General features: G+C 56.4%; 1 protein-coding gene across 1 annotated transcript; it reads right to left on the reverse strand.

Moving 5' to 3' along the window:
- Positions 1-2,034: 2,034 nt before the first annotated feature.
- On the reverse strand, positions 2,035-19,894 carry RRM1 (ribonucleotide reductase catalytic subunit M1). Its single transcript, XM_030287517.3, has 19 exons — positions 19,728-19,894; positions 18,859-18,947; positions 17,261-17,438; positions 16,106-16,206; positions 15,481-15,540; positions 14,772-14,811; positions 13,491-13,653; positions 12,596-12,737; positions 11,931-12,014; positions 11,508-11,669; positions 10,902-10,981; positions 10,484-10,685; positions 9,480-9,629; positions 7,800-8,021; positions 6,861-6,937; positions 5,987-6,122; positions 4,902-4,997; positions 3,809-3,997; positions 2,035-3,124 (listed from the first exon to the last, which is right to left on the reverse strand). The coding sequence occupies exons 1-19, from the start codon at positions 19,744-19,746 to the stop codon at positions 2,936-2,938; spliced, it is 2,379 nt and encodes a 792-aa protein (XP_030143377.3). The 5' UTR covers positions 19,747-19,894; the 3' UTR covers positions 2,035-2,935.
- Positions 19,895-21,374: the final 1,480 nt, after the last annotated feature.

Below are 21,374 nucleotides of genomic sequence, written 5' to 3' on the forward strand. Positions count from 1 at the left end.
GCCCTGACCTTTCATTTGTGTTTACAGCACCTGAGCCACTCCCACGTTCATTAGACATTTTCTGCATGTGGAATAAGGGAACTAATTGGGTTTAATTTTGACAAAGAGAAGCCCTAGGATGTGTGGAGGTCATTGAGAGGAAAATGCTGTGCAGGACCTTGTGCAGAGAGCACCTGTAGCATCTTTTTTTCTGAGTTATCCATCAGTGTTTACCTTCTTCACTTGTGCAGAAAACTTCAGAGAGATCCGTGCAAACAGCACTGAGCAAATTGGAATTATCACACGTGCCAATCCCACTATTTTCCATGGAAAAGAAAGGAAAAATCCCAAACCCGAGCAGCAGGGGCGGGTGCTGCCAGAGCCCCACACGGGAACAGCCGCGTGTGGGGACAGTTCCCCTCTGGGGCTCCCACACAGATCCTGTTTGTACACTCAGGAGCCTCTGCAGGGATCCCCGAGTTCAGGGCCGCTTCCCAAAGCTCAAACAGCTGCTCCTCACTGCCCTGCCCGGGCTGCAAACCCGTCAGGCGCTCCCCCATTCACCGAGCCCCTTTCAAGGCCCTTTAAAAATCCATTTCTTCAATGCTCCTGCAAACTCCCCCCTGCCCGCCCAGCTTTTTTTTTTTTTTTTTTGCTAATTTGATGAAGACCACACACATAAAATCAAATGCTTTTGTCATTTGCTTCTCATTGTCCCCCCTTGGTGAAAGGAAGCATCGCCTGCGTGGCCTGATCATAAACATCAGAGTTCAGAGCCTGGCTCCCCTCCAAATGTTCATTTTTCAGGGCAGCATTTGGGATCATTGTGGGGCTTCGTGGCAACTATCAGTTATGGGAGTGGCTGCGAGCAGCAGGACAGTTCCTGTGTGCTGGGAGGGTCCAGGGCAGGGAGCTGGGAAGGGGCTGGAGAATCCCTGAGGGAGCTGGGAAGGGGCTGGAGAGTTCCTGAGGGAGCTGGGAAGGGGCTGGAGAGTTCCTGAGGGAGCTGGGAAGGGGCTGGAGAGTTCCTGAGGGAGCTGGGAAGGGGCTGGAGAGTCCCTGAGGGAGCTGGGAAGGGGCTGGAGAGTTCCTGAGGGAGCTGGGAAGGGGCTGAGGAATCCCTGAGGGAGCTGGGAAGGGGCTGGAGAGTTCCTGAGGGAGCTGGGAAGGGGCTGGAGAGTTCCTGAGGGAGCTGGGAAGGGGCTGAGCCTGGAGAAAAGGAGGCTCAGGGGGGACCTTGTGGCTCTGCACAGCTCCTGCCAGGAGGGGACAGCCGGGGGGTCGGGCTCTGCTCCAGGGAACAGGGACAGGAGGAGAGGGAACGGCCTCAGGCTGGGCCAGGGCAGGCTCAGCTGGGACAGCAGCAGCAATTTCCCCATGGAAAGGGGGCTCAGCCCTGGAAGGGGCTGCCCAGGGAGCTTTGGAGTGCCCATCCCTGCAGGTGTCCCCTGGAGGTGGCACTGTGAAACCGCGATGTGCCCGATGCCCACAGCCAGCCCTGCTCGGGAAGGGCTGGGCTCGGTGTGGGGAGGTCAGGGGGGTTTGGGGACATTCGGGGACATTCGGGGAGGGTCGGGGACATTTGGGGACACTCGGGGAGGTTCGGGGACATTCGGGGACATTTGGGGACATTCGGGACACCCGCGGGGGGGTCGGGGTCCCAACGGCGCCGCTCCCGCAGCGCCCGCGACACCAGCGCCCCCCGGCGGCACCGCGCGGAACTGCAGGAGCCGCACCGGCACCGGGACTCGATGGGACAGAACCGGGCCAGAACCGGGGTTCGAGTGCTGGGACAGAACCGGGGCAGAACCGGGGTTCGAGTGCTGGGACAGAACCGGACCAGGGTTTGTGAGTCGGGCCAGAACCGGGCCCAGCCCGAGGCCGTTCCCTCTCCTGTCCCTGTCCCTGTCCCTGCCAGCAGGGAGCTCCGGCTGTCCCTCCTGCCCGGAGCTGTGCAGAGGGACAGTGTCTGTGTCCCCGTGGGAAGCAGCACACACCTGCCAGCACCGCTGCCCACTGTCCATCACCAAAGGAGCGTTCCAACAGCCCCGCCCGTTCCTTCCACATTCCTTTTATTGAGTTCTCGGGGTGGGGTGTGGTTCACGAGTTCAATAAATACTGCAGGACTGCCTGAAACCCCACTGAGTTCGAGCAGGGAGTGAGTACAGGAGCAGTAAATAGATAAGAGGTTTAGAAAATCTAAGAACTACCTGGGGTGGAGAAGTGGATCTCCCTGAAAAGAGGTGGCAGGTGATCTTCACCAATGGCATGTGGCCCTCACAAAATGGCACCTGACCTGTGGCCAAGGACAGCACTGGCACCCCTGGCAGGAAACTGCCTGAGCAATTAGATCAAATCAGTGAATTTAATGCAGAACAAAATGCAGGGCAGCAGCTCTGCCTTTCTGTCCCCACTGGAGGACACCAGCCCGTGCCAGGCTGTCCTGGCCAGCTGAGGGAGAAGAGCACAGGAAGCAACACCCCTGCCACCCATCTGCTCCTTCCAAAGGCGTTCTGGAAAGGCCAGAGGAGAGGGAGCAGCAGTGGGACGAGGAGGCTCTGGCAGGGTGGGGACGCTGCAGGTGTGTCAGCAGGACACTGGCAGACACTGACCACCCCTACCCGGGGCATTCCCAGCAGGGAAAAGGGCCCAGCCTGTGCTGCTCCCTGGCACAAGAGGAGCAGTCTCTGGTGACTGCAAGGCACGGCCTGGAGTGCCCAGGACAGAGCTGTGAGTGCCACCAGCACCTCCCTGTGCCCAGTCCCGCCTGCAGGGTGCTGTGGAAGGCCACGCCAGTGCTGAAACCCCTGGAAAGCCCAGCTACTAAAGCAGAATCAGCCCATCCCTGTGGATGGGGAAGCTACACCACCCCCTCCCAGCCCCAGCCCCCAGCATCCTGACATTCCTCCAGATGCTCCTGTCCCTGCAGCTCCAGCCAGGAGCCGTGGGCAATCCCTTAGGAGCCACACATCAGGCACTCCTCCCTGTTCTCCAGGGAGCACACCATGGCTGCCTTGTTCCTCTCCTTCTCCTCCTCCTCCCTGGACGCCTTCTCCCGCTCCCGCAGCTTCTCCTTGTTGAGGGTGAACTGGATGGGGTTGGCAGCCGGCTTTGTCCGCAGGTAGTACATGCCAGTCTTCAGGCCCTGGGGACACGGGGGACCTCAGCGCTGGCAGCAGCACGGCGGGCACCCCAGCTCGGGCACCCCCAGCTCCGGGGATGCTCCAGGGGAAAGCAGGGTTCTTGGAAGGAAACAGCCGTTTGCCCTTCCCGGGATCGCTGAGACCAACTTGCTGTGCCAGAATTTATCAGTGCCAAACTTACCAGGCCCCATTTGTTGGGAACAGCCCAAGGTACAGCACTTGCTTTTTGGGAACAAGCCCCTCAGTCCCAGGTACAGCACTTGTTTTTTGGGAACAAGCCCCCCAGTCCCAGGTACAGCACGTTTTTTGGGAACAAGCCCCTCAGTCCCAGGTACTGCCCCTATTTGTTGGGAACAAGCCCCCAATCCAAGGTAATGCCCCCATTTTTGGGAACAACGCCTCAGCCCCAGCTGCTGCCCCATTTTGGGGAAGGAGCCCCAATAACCCCAGCTGCTGCCCCATTTTGGGGAAGGAGCCCCAGGAACCCCAGCTGCTGCCCCATTTTGGGGAAGGAGCCCCAGGAACCCCAGCTGCTGCCCCATTTTGGGGAAGGAGCCCCAGGAACCCCAGCTGCTGCCCCATTTTGGGGAAGGAGCCCCAATAACCCCAGCTGCTGCCCCATTTTGGGGAAGAAGCCCCAATAACCCCAGCTGCTGCCCTGTTTTGGGGAAGGAGCCCAGCTGTACCTGTTTCCAGCCATAGAAGTGCATGCTGGTGAGCTTCCCGTAGTTGGGCTCGGCGATGTGGATGTTCAGGGACTGGCTCTGGTCGATGAAGGCCCCCCTGTCTGCAGCCATCTTCAGGATGGTTTTTTGGGAGATCTCCCACACAGTCTTGTAGAGCTGCTTCAGGTCATCGGGAATCTCAGGGATGTTCTGGAAGAACAGGAGGAGTTTTCCAGGCTGGAAAGCACTGACTGCCCAGATATCCCTATTTACATCATGGAATTCTTCAGTGATCGCTGGGGCTCCAGCAATCCTGACTGGAACTGAGGCCTGTACAGCTGAGCTCTGTCCCTCAGTTCAAACACAGAATCCCAGAAGGGTTTGGGTTGGGAGGGAGCTTAAACCCACCCAGTGCCACCCCTGCCATGGCAGGGACACCTCCCACTGTCCCAGGCTGCTCCAGCCCGGCCTTGGGCACTGCCAGGGATCCAGGGGAATCTGGGAATTCCATCCCAGCCCTGCCCACCCTGCCAGGGAACAATTCCCAATTCCCAATCTCCCACCCAGCCCTGCCCTCTGGCAGTGAGAGCCATTCCCTGTGTCCTGTCCTTCCAGCCCTTGTAAACTGTCTCTCTCCATGTTTCCTGTTGGCTCCTTTAGGTCCTGGAAGGCTGCACTTAGGTCATCCCTGGAGCCTTCTCCAGGCTGAACAATCCCAATTCTCTCTCCTTTCCTTGCAGGAGAGGTGCTCCATCCCTCTGATAACTGGGTGGCCTCCTCTGGACATCCTGTGTCTGCCAGCACCAAGCACACCTGCAGACACCCTCAGCTCCCCCTCAGCAGTTACATGGGACAGGCTGGAATCAGGGAAAGGCTCTTCCCCAGAGGTGCTGGCACTGCCCAGGGAACGGGCACGGCCCCGAGGCTGCCAGAGCTGCAGGAGCCTTTGGCCAGCGCTGCCAGGGATGCCCAGGGTGGGGCTGGTGGGGTCTGGCACTGGGGATCCCTGGGGGTCCCTCCAGCTCAGGACATTCCACGGTATTCCCTGCTGTGAAACCACCCCTGTATCATCTTCCTGCCAAGTGGGAATCCAGAAGGCCTGCTGGCCCTGTACCTGGATGGAGCCATTGTGGGCGATGATCTGGTTCTTCATCTCCTCGTTCCACAGGCCCCTCTCCGTCAGATCCTTCAGCAAGTGGGGATTCACAACCTGGGAGGGACAGAAGCCAAAGGTTCTTAAATGGCTGAACAAGTTCCTGCCCATTCCCTCCCCCCTGGAAGTGTTCCAGGCCAGGCTGGACAGCTTGGAGCAGCCTGGGTACTGGAAGGTGTCCTGCCATGGCAGGGGCTGGAACTACAAGATCTCTAAGGTCCCTCCAAACTATTCTGGGATTCTGCTGGACATGGCAAATCTGCAGGGGGCTGTATGGAACTGCCCTGCATGAGGAACTCCAAAAGATGGGAAAAGGAGGGATCTTGCTGTTGCAGGGCCACTAGCCACAGCCTGAGTTCCTGAAGAAGGGTGTGAACAATCAAGACTGATGTCAGCAGGGGAAAGAACAGAACAAGGGCAGGCTGAGTATTGGGAAGAAAACACAGCCACCTTTTCCTGCTGGGACTGGGGTCCCTGTCCCCCTGCCCTACACAGGGAGGCAGCGCAATGATCCTCCTCCTGATCCAGCTCCCCTCTCCTGTCTGATCCTACAGCCAGGAGGAATGGAGAGCACTGAGACACCCCAGAGGGGATGGACACACCTCCCAAACAGGGACAGCCTCCCCTTGTCTCCACAGGGGGCTTTGCTAACTCCAGCCTCCAGAACTCAGCTTGTTTCACTCCCTTTCCTGACTGAGAGACCCCTCTGAGCCTCTGGAGCTCTTCCATGGCCCCTTCAGTGCTTCACAGCTCACTCTCAGGACCTGGTTTCAGCTACTCTCCCCACGTCCCTTCCATGACATCACCACCCCTCAGCAGTTATTCCTGCAGCCCACCTTGAGCCCCCACAAAGGCTTTTCCTAGCACTTGTTTATAACCTCACCTATTCCGTGGTGACTGTGGAACACACAGAGCTGGACTCCTGCAGCACCAGTGCTCCAGATCCTCTTGGTGCTTGGACACAAGCATCCAGCTGAACTGAGCCCCCAGGTGTGAGGCCTCCCCTTGCCTTCAGCCATAAAAACTCAGCAGTGCCCAGAGCTCACCTGGAACTCCCCCGAGAGCACCCTGCGGGTGTAGATGTTGCTGGTGTAGGGCTCGATGGACTCGTTGTTGCCCAGGATCTGGGCAGTGGAGGCCGTTGGCATGGGGGAGATGAGGAGGCTGTTCCTCACACCGTACCTGGGGACAGCAGGCAAAGTTAGGGACACAGGACGGGAGAGAGCAGGAACAGCACGGACTGGGAAATCTGGGATAGCCTGCAACGCCTGACATCGCCCACAGGGAAAAGGGAAGCACCACTCAAGTGGCACTGTGGGGCAAATCAAGTGGAATTAGGGGTTTTGCTGCTCTCACCCCCCATCAGAGGCTTTCCCAAGTGAGTCAGTCATGGATGGGGTGCAGGGAAGACAATCTGCCAGGCACTGCACGAGCCACAGCCCTGAGGCAGAACTGAACCAGCAGCCCATGAAGAGGCTGAAACCTCACCACACACAGGACAGGGAGCAGATTTACATTTAAAAATTAGAGCCAAACAGACAGAATTAGTCCATGGCAGGCACTTCACACTTCAGTGATTCCTGTCTTGAGGATGTTCAAGGCTCAGCTTTTCCCTGGCAGCCTCGGCCTTGGAAGAACAAGAACGAAAAAAAAGCCACCCAAAAACCAGCTCACAGGAAAGAGCTGCTGGGGTGGGGGGAGCACACGTTTTCACACTTGGACCCTGCCTTTAGTTCTCAGTAGACAGATCATATCAAATTCATATCCAAAGCCAGGCTGGATGGGGCTTGGAGCAGCCTGGGACATGGAAGGTGTCCCTGCCATGGCAGAGGTGGCCCTGGATGAGCTTTGAGGTCCTTCCCACCCAATCGAGTCTGAATTTTATCTGACATCTACTACAAACCATGCAGGGTTACTCACTTGGCAATCTTCTCCTTCAAAGCCTTCCAGTCCCAAAGGTCAGACGGGGTGACATTCCACATGTCATACTGAAGGATCTGAGGAACACAGTTTGGTCCCAGTTAGAGAGGGCACTCTTTTCTCCATGTTTTATAAACCCCATTGGAAATGGACCTGTTATTCCTCTTAATTCGTCCCTCCCATTAGATCTCAGTGAAGCTCTGGTATGACCCAACAAACACTCCATCTTGTGACTGCTCCAGGACACAGCCAACACAGCCAGAGTCTGATTGTCATTTCAAATCACAGAATCCCAGAATACCCTGAGCTGTAGGGACCCCCAGGGACCCCCAGTGCCAGCCCTGCCCTGCCCAGACCCCCAAAATCCCAGCCTGGGCATCCCTGGCAGCGCTGGCCAAAGGCTCCTGCAGCTCTGGCAGCCTCGGGGCCGTGCCCATTCCCTGGGCAGTGCCAGCACCTCTGGGGAAGAGCCTTTCCCTGATTCCAGCCTGAGCTGCCCTGGCCCAGCCCCAGGCGCTCCCTGGTGCTGTCCCTGGCCCAGAGCAGAGCTCGGAGCTGTCCCTGCGCTGCCCCTCGGGAGGAGCTGCAGCCCCGGGGAGCTCTGACCTCAGGCTGCTCCAGGCTGAGCTGCCCCAGGGACCTCGGGGGGTTCCCTGGACCTTCCCCACCTCGTGTCCCTCCTCTGGACACTTTCCAACAGCTTCTGACCTTTTATTGAGGCAGCCAGAACTGTCCCCAGCACTGGGGGTGAGGCTGTCCCAGCCCAGAGCAGAGTGGGACAATCCCTTCCCTCCGGGCAGTGATGGTGGCCCCCAGGACAGGGATGTCCCTCCTGGCTGCAGGGCACTGCTGCCTCACATCCCACTTGCCAGAACCAGCTCCCTGCAGGTCTCTGCAGCAGCCCAGAGCCTTCCCTGTCCCACCCTGGCACGCACTCACCCCCTTGCTGACGGGCGAGCCCTGGTAGGTGTCGTAGGGGCCGTGCTCCCGGGCCAGCTCGCAGCTGGCCTCCAGGGCCCCGTAGTAGATGGTCTCGAAGATGTGCTGGTTGAGGCGCTGCGCCTCGGCGCTCTCGAACGGGAACCTCATGAGGATGAAGGCGTCGGCCAGGCCCTGCACGCCGATGCCGATGGGCCGGTGCCGCCGGTTGGAGCGCTCGGCCTGCGGGACAGCAGGGACACCTAGCACAGCAGGGACACCTCAGCACAGCAGGGAAACCTCAGCACAGCTGGGACACCTCAGCACAGCAGGGACACACACCACAGCACAGCAGGGACACCTCAGCACAGCAGGGACACCTCAGCACAGCAGGGACACACACCACAGCACAGCAGGGACACCTCAGCACAGCAGGGACACCTCAGCACAGCAGGGACACACACCACAGCACAGCAGGGACACCTCAGCACAGCAGGGACACCTCAGCACAGCAGGGAAACCTCAGCACAGCAGGGAAACCTCAGCACAGCAGGGACACCTCAGCACAGCCCGGACACCTCAGCACAGCCCGGACACCTCAGCACAGCCGCTGCTGCTGCAGCGTGCCAGCAGCTCTGCACAGCCTCCTGCCAGCCTCACACTGCCTGCTGCAGCCCACACTGGGGGATAGTCTCAGCTCAGAGAGAGATCTCTGCCAGGCTCAGCCTGGGAAAAAGTCCAGGAGCAATGTAAACTATTATTATCTCTCTTTCTGTTCATATTGTTTACAGAAATGTTCTACCACACTGACCTAGGTCCAGTGCACCAATCAGGTGAAATGTTTTTATTTAAGACCAATGAGATTAATATTCACAATGATCTCTGTAAAAGAGAGGTGTTTTTGAATAAAGATCATTCTTTGCCTTCTGAAGATGGAGTGTCTTCATTCCCATCCCTGCCTCAACAGCGACAGAGTTTGCCAGACCTCAGCACACTTGGTCGTTTAACCCAGCAAAGGGAGCCAGGATTTCAAAGAGAACACTCAGCACCTTCTGATACATGAAGACATTTAATAGAGCAGAATCACTGAGGTTGGAAAATCCCTCTGAGCCCACCAAGTCCAACTGTTCCCCAGCAGAGCCAAGGCCACCACTGACCATGTCCCCAGGTGCCACATCCACATGGATATTAAATCCCCTCCAGGGATGAGGACTTCACCACTGCCCTGGGCATTCAGTGCCAGAGATGGACAGCCCTTTCCATTAAGAATTTTTTCCTAATGTTCAACTTACACCTCTCTTGCCAGGGGTCGAGGCCATGTCCTCGTGTCCTTTTCCTTGCCCTCTGGGAGCAGAGCCTGACCCCCACCTGGCTGCCCTCTCTTGTCAGGGGGTTGTAAAACCAACCAAAATGAGCTACACTATCTCAGGATCTTTCCAGGATCCTTCTCTGTGTTCCACTTCCCACTCTGTTCCTACTGGTGGTCTGCTCCATGGAAATCCTCACACGTGAAAAAATCCCAATGGCAGAAGCAGAGTGGGAAGCTTTCCTACAACTGCTTCACCACGGAGCTGCTGGGGGTTGGATCTCAGGCAGGCACTGACAGGTCCCACCTGGGAACAGGCGGTTCACAGAGCTCCCCTGTGATTCCTTGTGTCCCAGGCTGCGCTGGGCAGGATTCAGGCCCAGCCCAGCACTCACCTCTGGCACAGGGTAGTAGTTGATATCAATGATTTTGTTGAGGTTTCGGACGATGACCTTGGTGACCTCAGCCAGCTTCTTGAAGTCGTAGGAGTGCTCGGGGGTCACGTACATGTTCAGGGCGATGGAGGCCAGGTTACACACAGCCACCTGTGGGCACACACAGGGCATCACTGGGAATGGCACAGCTCTGCCCCAAACACGGAACAACCCGCCAGGGAACCTGCCAGCCAGGGAAAGTGCACCCCTTGGTCCTCTGGCATGTCACACGCTGTGCAAAAGGTCACAACAATTCAGGGAAGGTCAGTAGAAATTGCTATTACCAGAAAAAATCCTTCCCTGGTCAGTCCCACTGCCTGGAAAACAACCTTACACAAAATCCCAGAAGGGTCTGGGTTGGAAGGAATTTTAAGCCTGATTTGTTCTGTCGTAGGTACATTCTTCTCTCTTTCAAGATTTTTTCATAGAGAAGCACAGAAGAAAGAGAAAACATTTCAAAAAAATTTCTATTTCTGCTTTTTGTTTTTCTCATGTAGAATGTATTTAGAGAATTGTTTCCCTGGGGTGATTGCTTGGTTGGATTCTGGTGAGAATTGTTTGAGCCTGATGGCAAATCCAACCCACCTGTGGCTGGACTCCAGTGAGAGGGTCACGAGTTGTGAGTTAAAACTGGGTATACAGTTTTAGTATATCCTTTAAATAGTATATTAACGTATTATAGTATAGTTATAATAAAAAAATCCTTCAGCCTTCTGAACTTTTCCCACCGGGGTCACCTGCATTTACAATATTGTTCCTTGTCCTTCAAAGGACATCTTGTGTCATCCCAAACCCTCCACAGGAGTGGGAAGGGAACCACGGCCCGTGGAAGGGCTGTGAGTCCTCAGGTCAGGAGTTTCTCAGCTACCTGCCCCCTTCCCAAGCAACAGTGAAACCTATCCAGAGAGGTGCCACAGGAGCTCTCCCAGCCTCCCCAGCACTCCGAGCTCCCGCTCTGCACTCACCTCCTCCCTGCTGGTGTATTCCACGATCTCGGTGCACAGGTTGCTGCACTTGATGGTGCCCAGGTTCTGCTGGTTGCTCTTCCTGTTGCAGGAGTCCTTGTAGAGCATGTAGGGGGTGCCAGTCTCGGTCTGGGACTCGATGATGGCGTACCAGAGCTGCTGGGCCTTCACCACCCTGCGCACGCGGCCCTGCCGCTCGTAGCTGCAACGCACCCGCAGCCCCGTCAGCCCCGAGCCCCAAAAACCAGGGAGAGCCTCTGGGCTCCTCGGGGCCTGGGGCAGCCAAGGCCCTCCTTGCTGCTGAGCTCTGCACAGGGAGCCCCCTCCCACAAACCTGTGCCACGGCCCCAGATCCCACGGGACACGGGCAGCTCTGGCAGGGGATGGCACCACTTACAGACCTGCTCACTCTTCTTACCTCTCATAGAGCTTCTCAAATTCCTCTCCCCAGACATCATCCAGGCCTGGACACTCATTTGGGCACATTAAGGACCAGTCCTGTGCAGGGGAAAAATATTCAGAGGAAAGCTTTAGGCACTTTTAATTAAAGCTGTGGCTACCCCATCCCTGTGAGTGTCCAAGGCCAGGCTGGATGGGGCTTGGAGCAATCTGGGACAGTGAAAGATGTCCCTGCCCATAGCAGAGGGTGGCACTGCATGAGTTTTAAGGTCCCTCCCAAGCCAAACCAGTCTGAGATGCTGTGAAATACAAGCAGCCATAAGAACAATTTACTGAGAAAATGTTGATGCCTTAAGGAAGCCCCAGAGTCAAAATAGCCCAACAGTCCAAGAACGAGTCATGGGCTGTAAGATTAAGCCCTGAAGCAAAACACAGAGCTGGAGCTGCCCAGCTCCATTCTCCACCTGCACAGCCAAAGTTCTCAAACAAGGTGCAGTAGCTCCTCCAGGAAGGTCCTGGAAGGAGCAAGGAGCAAAGCAGCTTTGCAGCCCTTGCTGAGCTCCTTCCAGGGCTGCTCACGTGCTCCTCCACTAGCAGAGCTTTTCTGTGCCAGCCAAGTTCTCACCTGGTTGGTTTCCACTCGCTTCATGAAGAGATCAGGGATCCAGAGTGCAAAGAACAGGTCCCTGGCTCGCTGCTCTTCTTTCCCTGTGTTCTTCTTCAAGTCCAGGAACTCAAAGATGTCCAAGTGCCACGGCTCCAGGTAGATGGCAAAAGCCCCAGGTCTCTGGGACACGGAACACAATCCAGATCAGAACAAACTGTCCTTGCAAAGAAACCTGCTGCCCTGCTCCTGAGCGCCCACAACTCCCCAAACCAGCTAGGAACTGGGGGGCAGCACCAGATACCAACACAGGGGGAAATGCCCTTTGTGATGATGTGTCACCCACAACCACTCCATCAGCTCCCTGGTGTTCGTGGGACAGCCCTGGCCAGTGTGGAAGCTCTCCATGACCCGAGGCTCCCTTCTGGAGCTGGTGTGAGGTACCTTGTTTCCACCTTGATCCACGTAGCGGGCAGTGTTGTTGTAGACCCTCAGCATGGGAACCAGCCCGTTGGAATTCCCGTTTGTCTGCAGGGACACAGGAAAACCATCATTACAAGCAGCTCCCTGCAGGGGCTGACCTCAGGCTGCAGAGCTCTTACACTGATCACCACCAATTATTTCTAGTCCCTTCCCCACACCTTCTCTGACAAAAATTTACCTATCAGCTGTGTGTCCCAGAGTTAATAAAATGTCCCTCCTAACGTCTTTGCCCTACGTTATGTCACCTACAGGCTTGCAGGTTTTACACACACTGTGACAAGAAACCCAAACACACATCCATGGAAGGTCTGGGGCAATTAGAGACACAGAAAGGCAAGGGGCTAGTGCACAAGTCTCTGGGCATATTCCTCGGCTGCTAACAGACAAACATTGGAATTGTCTGGCCAAACACTGGAATAAGATCCTCTGTTTGGAAGGGTTTCTATTAGGAAGCCAAAACAGGGAGGAAAACCAACCTTCCTGCCTTAGGCCAAGGGGCTGCTGAGGGAGGCTCAGTGCTGTGAGAAGCGAGTGAGAGGCAGCTCTGGTTTGGCCTCTGCAGGGAGCAGCAGCACTGTCCCTGTGCTGTCCCTGTCTGGGTGAGCCAGGCTGGCACAGGCACTCACCCCAGCGATGTAGCTGCCCGTGGCACGGATGCAGCTCACGGCAAGGCCGATGCCCCCGGCAGACTTGGAGATGAGGGCACACTGCTTCAGGGTGTCGTAGATGCCTTCGATGCTGTCGTCCTTCATGCACAGCAGGAAGCAGCTGAAGGAAGGAAACAGTTTCAGTGGTCAAAGATGGAAGGAAAAGTCATGTTTCACCAGGCTGCAAAAACCAGGGCAAACAGGGGACCTTTAGCATGCTCCACAATCCCAGAGGTGTGGAATAAAGGACAAACCAGAAAACACCATGAGCAATACCTATACTGCTGATACCTCTGCTATCAAACATTTTCAATCATAGAATCGTGGAATACCCTGAGCTGGAAGGAACCACAAGGATCAGAGTCTAATTTATGGTTCTGCATAACCCCACCCTGGGCATCCCTGTCCAAAGGCTCCTGCAGCTCTGGCAGCCTCGGGGCCGTGCCCATTCCCTGGGCAGTGTCAGCATCCCCTGGAAAAGAGCCTTTTCCCTACAACACATTGATACAAATCTTTATAAAAATATAATCCTTTTCCTGATATATACGATATCAAAAGCCTATCAGTTATGCTTGCTGCTTTTAGAAAAGAATTACCAGGATTCACTTAGTAACCTGCAGCAAACTATGCACATCAGGAACTTTCCAATACAATACAGCCATGCAAAGGCTTCCAATATCTCTAGAGTTGACAGGAACCTGGGTATTTTTCCCCAAGGACAGCTAAAACTTGGCAGCAGCCTCTCAAAACTTGATAAAACACAGGCAGGAACTCAGCTGCTCGTTTCAGAGGCTGTGCAAGCCTCTGGCTTGAGCAGCTGTGATGAGCCCGAGGCCCTCCCTGGGGGCAGGCTGCAGTGAGGAGAGGGGAGCACCTGGAGAGCTGGGGGCGGTTGGTGCCCGCGTTGAAGAGCGTGGGCGAGGCGTGGGTGAACCAGCGCTCCGAGAGCAGGTTGTAGGTCTCGATGGCAGCGTCGATGTCGGCCTTGTGGATGCCCACAGACACCCTCATCAGCATGTGCTGGGGACGTTCAGCGACTGCAGGGACACAGGGACAGCCAGTTCCAGGGGCTGCCTTGGGAGGGACCCCAAATCCCACCCAGTGCCACCCCTGCCATGGCAGGGACACCTCCCACTGTCCCAGGCTGCTCCAACCTGGCCTTGGGCACTGCCAGGGATCCAGGGGCAGCCACAGCTGCTCTGGGAATTCCATCCCAGCCCTGCCCACCCTGCCAGGGAACAATTCCTGATTCCCAATCTCCCACCCAGCCCTGCCTTCCTTCAGCTTAAAGCCATTCCCTGTGTGCTGTCCCTCCCTGCCCTGGAAATTGTCTCTCTCCAGCTTTCCTGGGGCTCCTCCAGGCCCTGCAAGGCCACCCTGAGCTCAGCCCAAAGCTTCTCCTGTGCAGGGGAACAATCCCAGCTGTGCCAGCCTTTCCTCCCAGCAGAGCTGCTCCATCCCTCTGCTCATCCTGGAGCCTCCTCTGGGCTCTCTGCAGCAGCTCCAGCTCCTCCTGGGCTGGGGCAGGGCTGGAGCAGCTCTGCAGGTCTCAGGGCTCTCACCTGTGGGACACAGGGGCACAATTCCCCTTTTCCTGCTGCCCACACTGCAATGTGCCCAGGGCACTGGGATTTTGGGATGCCAAGGCAGGCCCAGCCCCTCACCCACCAAGCAAACCCAGAAAGGCAGGGAGGAAGAAGACTCCATGTGACAGTCACAGAGGTCACAGCAAGCTCCAAATGCTGCAGTGGGACACTTGGGAGCCAGAGTTTTCATGGAATCACAGAGATTGGGGCTGGAAGGAACTTGAGTTCTCCAGCACAGCTCCTGCTCAGAGAGCACCAGGCCTGTTTATTCAGGACTTCATCCCATCAGGCTTTGAAAAGCTCAAGGAACAATCTGCTCCAATTCTCAGCTGCTTTCATAGAGCAGGGAAAACTGTATTAACAGTTAAATTCAACCAAATGTGCAGTCCAGAATCCAATTATGTTTCAGCTTTTTGATTTTGCAATTAATCTCTAACCCTTCTGTTGTCCCAGGACAGCCAAGCCAAGGGCCTGCCTCACTGGCAGCACAGCACCTAAACTTGGCTTTAATTTAATTTAAATTAACTCACATTTTTTAAGAAGTGCTCAGCACTAGGGACAGCCCTTACCTTTGGAGTTGATTTTCAGCAAGTAGGAGCGTTCCAGAGTCTTTAAAGAGAGGATGGATTTTAGCAGACAGGCAGACTTTAATTTTTTTAAAAACCCTGTCAACTCCAAACTCAGTCATCTCCACACCCCTCATCCCAGGCTTTGCCAGCCCTGCACTCTGCTGCTTCTCTCTTTATTAGCTTAATGAAGATACACAAGTCCACGGGAAGATTCCAACACTGCTTTGGATTAGAGTGTGGAGCATGGGCAGGAGGCTCCACACTGTCCTGAGCCCACAGGACCTCTCTGCAGACCCAGAGCACAGCAGCCCAGCTGAGCTGGGTGTGAGGGCAGCACCCTGGGGTGCTGTGGGGACAATCAGCAGCACGGGCAGGATAAACCTGTGGGATGACACACTGAGAGAACTGCTCCACTCAACGGTGGGAAAAGCAAAAATCCCTTCTGTGGCTTACTGAGGATCAGAGTATTTCCTTTAGGAGTGGCATCCAACAACACTCAGTGTGATCTGCTGTGAATCCCAGCCCAACAGTTAGAATATTCCAGCAGCAAGAAAACGCCACGATTTCTCCCACGGGGCAGCTGCTTTGTGCAGGTGCCCTTCGTCTTCACAGCCCCACTGATGTCCCACCCCCTCCTGTGCCCCAATCCAGATGATCCCACAAGCATTCCCATGCTTCCCAACAGACCCAGGAGCAATGTGCTCTTTACCTTAAAGCCAAAGTAGTTGTAGGAGAAGTCTCTGTCATAGATGATGGCGGAGTTCAGGCGCTGGCAGGAAACAACAAAATTTACAAGCTGTAACAACGTTATTTATACCTGCTGGCATTCCTAGCACAGGAATGAAGCAGGAACAGCAATTCCCTCAAAACAACAAAAGCACAGCTTCAACAACCTTTTTCCACTCCGTTTTTGGCTGAATTTACTGAAATCTGACTGGACAACAAGAAACAAAACAAAGGACCAAAGGGCAAAAGGAAATTCCCGGTCAGAACACAGACCTGGAATGATCTGGAAACTGAACCCAAACCACTTCTGTCCCTCCTGTGCTGCCTCACTTTGCTCCAGCACTAGGTACTTTTTCTCAAATTAATTACTTGTGCTGATCATGGCAACAGGTACATCCAAGAAAACAAATTTTACTATACGACATCCATAGAGGAAGAAAACTCCTACGTCCCCTCTTACACTCGCCACTCATGCCCTGCACTGGTTTCTGTGTTGGCTTTTTACCCTAAAACAAACATGGCTTGCTTAAAAAATAAGAAAAGCACGTTATTTAAGTTTTCAAACTTCAGTGCAATAGTTCAGAAGTGGAAAAAACCCGACTACTTACATCTTTGTTGGCCAGAACTATGTCTAGAGTCTCTTTGGAGATCATTGGGGAGTGCTTCCCGTTGTGAGGGTTGATGTAGGTGTAGAGATCTTCCATCACATCTGTGAGGGAAAGGGCTGTGAGCAGGACATGTCCATGCCTGTCCCTGCAGCACGTGGCACTGGGATTCAGGGATGGAGTCCGTGGAAATAACCCTCTCCAACACCCCAAACACACAACTGCTCTTCTGCTGCTCAGCACGGCCAACCTGAACAACCCACAAATTCTGTCAAAGCCCCACTGTAAAAAGTAACCAATGGGGAGGACAGTGGGTACAACCCAATCCCAACCCATCACATTTTTCACCGTTCCATTTGTACAACTGCTTCTCAAAAACGAGGCCATTCTGTTTGCCTTGGGAAACCGCTGGGTTTCCTCTCCACGGCATTTTCAGCCAGCCTGGTCCCTCAGGAGCTCCCACTCGAAAATCTCCCAGTTTGTGTGCTCCAAACCTCCCCCTCCGTCTCTGCCCCCGGCAGCCACGTTCACCCACTGTGGGAATCCAGGGCTTCCCTCTGGCTGCCCTGGCAGCTCTGGGACCCTGGCAGGGGTCAGGAACCCCCCTGGACAGAGCCCCCAGAGACACTGGCTGTGATCTCTGTCCATGGAAAAGAGTTTTCAATCTTACAGGATGAATTACAAGCTCTGAGTGTTTGATATAAGCAATAATTAAGTGTGACACGGGTGCAAAAGTAAAATTTTAGGATTCTAGATTAGGGGTTCAGAGGGGACAAGATGGAGGAATTGGGTGTGTCTTGTCCTTTTTCTCCTTCTTCATGCCCTCCATGTTTCACTGTGGTGTTGGCATTTTTCTGTTGGTTCAGGCTGGGGACACACTGTCCAACGTAGGTGACAGATATTGGCACGTTATTGTAAATCCAGCACAGGTAGTTTGTGGTATTTAATGTTTGTACCATCCCACTGAGGGCAGAGCCCCACACGCTGCCCTGCAGGACAGAGCTGCGGCAGGGCAGCAGAACATGTTAGAGATAAACAGAATAAACAACCTTGAAACAGCACAGACCAATTATGACTTCTGCTTTGGCAGCGGGGCTGACAGACAGAGACTTTCTATAATCTGGGAATCACCAATACCCACAGATTCCGACAACCCACCACTGAAGACTTTCTTGGTCTCCTTGTGCAGGTTGGAGACGGCGATGCGGGCGGCCAGGATGGCGTAGTCGGGGTGCTTGGTGGTCAGCGTGGCCGCGGTCTCTGCGGCCAGAGTGTCCAGCTCCACCGTGGTGACCCCGCTGTACAGCCCCTGGATCACCTTCATGGTGATCTGCGCCTGCAGGAGGGAAATGCCCAGCTCAGGGAGCCCCAGCACTGCCAGGGAGCCCCAGCACCCACAGCACCCCTCGCTGTGCGGGAGGAGCAGAGCGAACTGCAACACCAGACTGGGAGAGCTGGGAATGCTCCTGGACAGGGATGGAGGGACAGGAGCCAGGGAATGGCTCCCAGTGCCAGAGGGCAGGGCTGGGTGGGAGACTGGGAATTGTTCCCTGGCAGGGTGGGCAGGGCTGGGATGGAATTCCCAGACTCCCCGGGATCCCTGGCAGTGCCCAAGGCCAGGCTGGACACTGGGGCTGGAGCAGCCTGGGACAGTGGGAGGTGTCCCTGGGTGGGATTTGGGCTCCCTCCCACCCCAAACCCTTCTGGGACCCCGTGTAATGATGGTTTCCAGGCAGGACTGGCCGGTCTCTGCAGAACCTTTATGAACTGCTGCTACTCTTGCACAACTCATGGGATTCACAGCCTTGCAGGGAACGTTACCACAGGGTTTGGGAGGGTTACTGCTGGCCTGGGAAGCTTCTGGCACAAAAAGATCCAAATCCCAAAGGAGAAACTGAGCTCCAGGAAAAGAGCTCACACACAACTGCAGAATGAATAAGAATTCAGGGGCACAAGGACTCGGAATGTCACTTCTGTCCTCAGCATCAACTCCCAGTCAAGGCACTTCAAACTGTGGTCACCAGTGTCCTCCTCCTGCCATCCATCCCTACGACTTTTGGGTACAGGACCAATGGCAACTGTGTGATGGGTGGGATTTCAGGCAGGAGAATGGATCATGAGAACTTGGGACATGGGAAGAGCCTTAACTGGTGACTCCAAATGGCCAAGCTGGGTCTGAAACCTGCCTAAAAACCTACAGACGTCAGTGGATCCAACGGGGAGTCACAGGCTCTGGAAGGAGAAGCTTCCATGAGTGGGATCAATGCCCACCCCAAATCAGCTCAGGAAACCAAGCAAGGATGTGGCAATGGCATGGAATTCTGTCCTGGTGTTTGACCAGGAGGGGATCCAGAGCTCCAGCTTTGCAGACTGACACCGGGAGCAGCCTGCCAAATCCAAACTACGGGAATTGGAGCAACACAACTTGTTTTGTTAACTGCCAGGGGCTCAATGGCTTCCCCAAGGTTTGAGGAGAACGGGATCCATGGCAGGGAAGGGGGATTCTCCCCTCCACAGCCTCTGCACCTGGGAAGTAAAACCCCTCAGAGCACAAACAATGGCCACAAACCCATTCTGGATGTGTCTGCTGAGAGCTGAGGGAACCACAGGATGTGCTGGCTGGGAGGGGACACCCAGGAACCCCCAGAGCCCCCACAGGACACCCCGGGAGCTCCTGCCTGCGTTTCCAGCCAGCTTTGGCCAGCAGGAGCAGGGACCAGGGCAGGAGCAGGGCAGGGCAGGGCAGGGGCACTCACAGGATCCACAAAGTCAGCGTTGAGGCCGTAGCAGAGCTTCTGGATGCGTGAGGTGATCTTGTCAAACATGACCCGCTCCTGGCGGCCGTCTGGGACACGGGGCACAGCACACAGCGAGAGACAGGTCAGCACAGGGCAGCCCCAGTGCAGCCCCAATGCAGCACAGGGCAGCACAGGGCAGCCCCAGTGCAGCACAGGGCAGCACAGGGCAGCACAGGGCAGCCCCAGTGCAGCACAGGGCAGCCCCAGTGCAGTCCAGTAAGAACCAGTTCAGCACAGAACACCCCAGCAAGAACCAGTTCAGCACAGAACACCCCAGTAAGAACCAGTTCAGCACAGAATGCCCCAGTAAGAACCAGTTCAGCACAGAACGCCCCTGCCCAGCCCCACCATGCAGCCCAGCGCAGCCCTCCCTTAGCACAGCTCGCTGTGGGGATCACCGCGGCACAAGGTGCTGGGTTGGTACAAGGAAAGGGAACGCTCCCCCTCCAGCCCAGGAAATCCCAACCAAAACTGCACCACCCCAGTTCCAGGGCGGGTGTCCGGGGCAGCTCTCTCACTCTGGGCTCCCCCAGAGCCCCGGGGAGCCCGTCCTCCCATGCAGGACTTCCTTAAAAGAGAGGGGCACCCCCAGGGCCAAGGGTCGTCTAATCCCCCCTCACAAGGCACCCCCAAAGCTGAGGCGGACCCCCCCCAACGTACCATGAGGGATCGCTCCAGAACAGGGGGATTTCCACGCCAGGGACCCCCACAGCAGGGGGAACCCCAGAAGGGCGCAGGGACCCCATTTCTACACCGCGGTGCCCTGGGCAGGGCAGAGCCCCCTCATCCCCGACACTCGGGACCCCCGGGGCGGCGGGAGCACTCACCTCGCTTCACGACGTGCATGGCGGCGGCGGCGGGTGCCCCTCAGTGCCTCTCGGCGCCCTCAGACCCCTCAGTCCCCCTCAATCCCCTCAGACCCCCTCAATCCCCTCAGTCCCTCCCGGTCCCTCCGCGCCCGCCGCTTCCCGCGCCCGCCGCGCGCGCCCCGCCCCACTGAGGCCGCCGCCGCCATCTTCCCTCCGGGCACGGCCCCCCCACTCCGCCTTGCCCCTTCCCGCCCCGCCCCGCTCCCGGCGCCGCCTGTGGCCGCCGGCGGACACCGATCGCAGCCCTCATCCCGATATTGTCCCCGCTTTCCCCACGGGAATCGCCGCCCCGCCGGGGAACGGCGCGAATCCCGCCCGCTTCAAAGATGGCGGCGGCAGCGCTCCCGCCCGCCCGGCGGGGGCGGAGCCGGAGGGACAGGACGGGGCCGAGGGCGCCAAAGACAGGGCCCGCCAAGGGACAAAACACCTTCGTGCCGAAACGCCACCACTGACTGTGCTAATTGCAATTATCCCAAATCAAGGCCCAGGCGTGAAATGGGTGATTAAACTCCGGGTCCCACTGCCCAAGGAACAACTGCGCAGGAACAATCTGAGGCTCTGCCTCAGCCTCTGGCCCAGGGCCCAGGAGCAGCAGGGAAGGAGCTGAAATGACAGAAAGTTCTCTCCTGTGAAAAACGCCACTTGGATTTTACAATTTAAAAAGTTTAATAATAATAAAATGGTTATAAAAATAGCAATACAATTAGAGTAATAAAATTTACAGTTAGGACAATTGCAAGACAATAAAAAGCAAAGACTTAGGAACAACCAGATGCTCTCGGGCACTTAAGCCCTGAGCCCTGTCCCCATGTCCTGAGCCCTGTCCCCATGTCCTGAGCCCTGTCCCCGTGTCCTGAGCCCTGTCCCCGTGTCCTGAGCCCTGTCCCCGTGTCCTGAGCCCTGTCCCCATATCCTGAGCCCTGTCCCCCTGTTCTGAGCCCTGTCCCCGTGTCCTGAGCCCTGTCCCCATATCCTGAGCCCTGTCCCCCTGTTCTGAGCCCTGTCCCCGTGTCCTGAGCCCTGTCCATATGTCCTGAGCCCTGTCCCCGTGTCCTGAGCCCTGTCCATATGTCCTGAGCCCTGTCCCCATATCCCGAGCCCTGTCCCCATGTCCTGAGCCCTGTCCCCATGTCCTGAGCCCTGTCCCCGTGTCCTGAGCCCTGTCCCCATATCCTGAGCCCTGTCCCCATGTCCTGAGCCCTGTCCCTGTGTCCTGAGCCCTGTCCCCATATCCTGAGCCCTGTCCCCGTATCCTGAGCCCTGTCCCCATATCCTGAGCCCTGTCCCCGTGTCCTGAGCCCTGTCCCCATATCCTGAGCCCTGTCCCCATATCCTGAGCCCTGTCCCCATGTCCTGAGCCCTGCCTGGTGCTGCCAGAGCCCTCTGGGGGTTCCCTGGTGCCCCCATGGGGGCAGCCGGCCCTAATGAATGTTAATGAGCGCTAATGAGCGCCGGGCTAACGAGGAGGCCCCCCAGAAGCTGCGGGGTTGGAGTGAGCCCGAAGGCTGTGCGGGAGCTGTGCCCTGGAGAGGCCCTGGGAGGCCTCGGGAAGGAGGATTTCTGCCATGGAAAGTGTAATTTCAGGGGATTTCTGCCCTGGAAAGT

The sequence above is a fragment of the Taeniopygia guttata genome, chromosome 1, assembly GCF_048771995.1.
Source record: "Taeniopygia guttata chromosome 1, bTaeGut7.mat, whole genome shotgun sequence".
Taxonomy (NCBI): Eukaryota; Metazoa; Chordata; class Aves; order Passeriformes; family Estrildidae; genus Taeniopygia; species Taeniopygia guttata.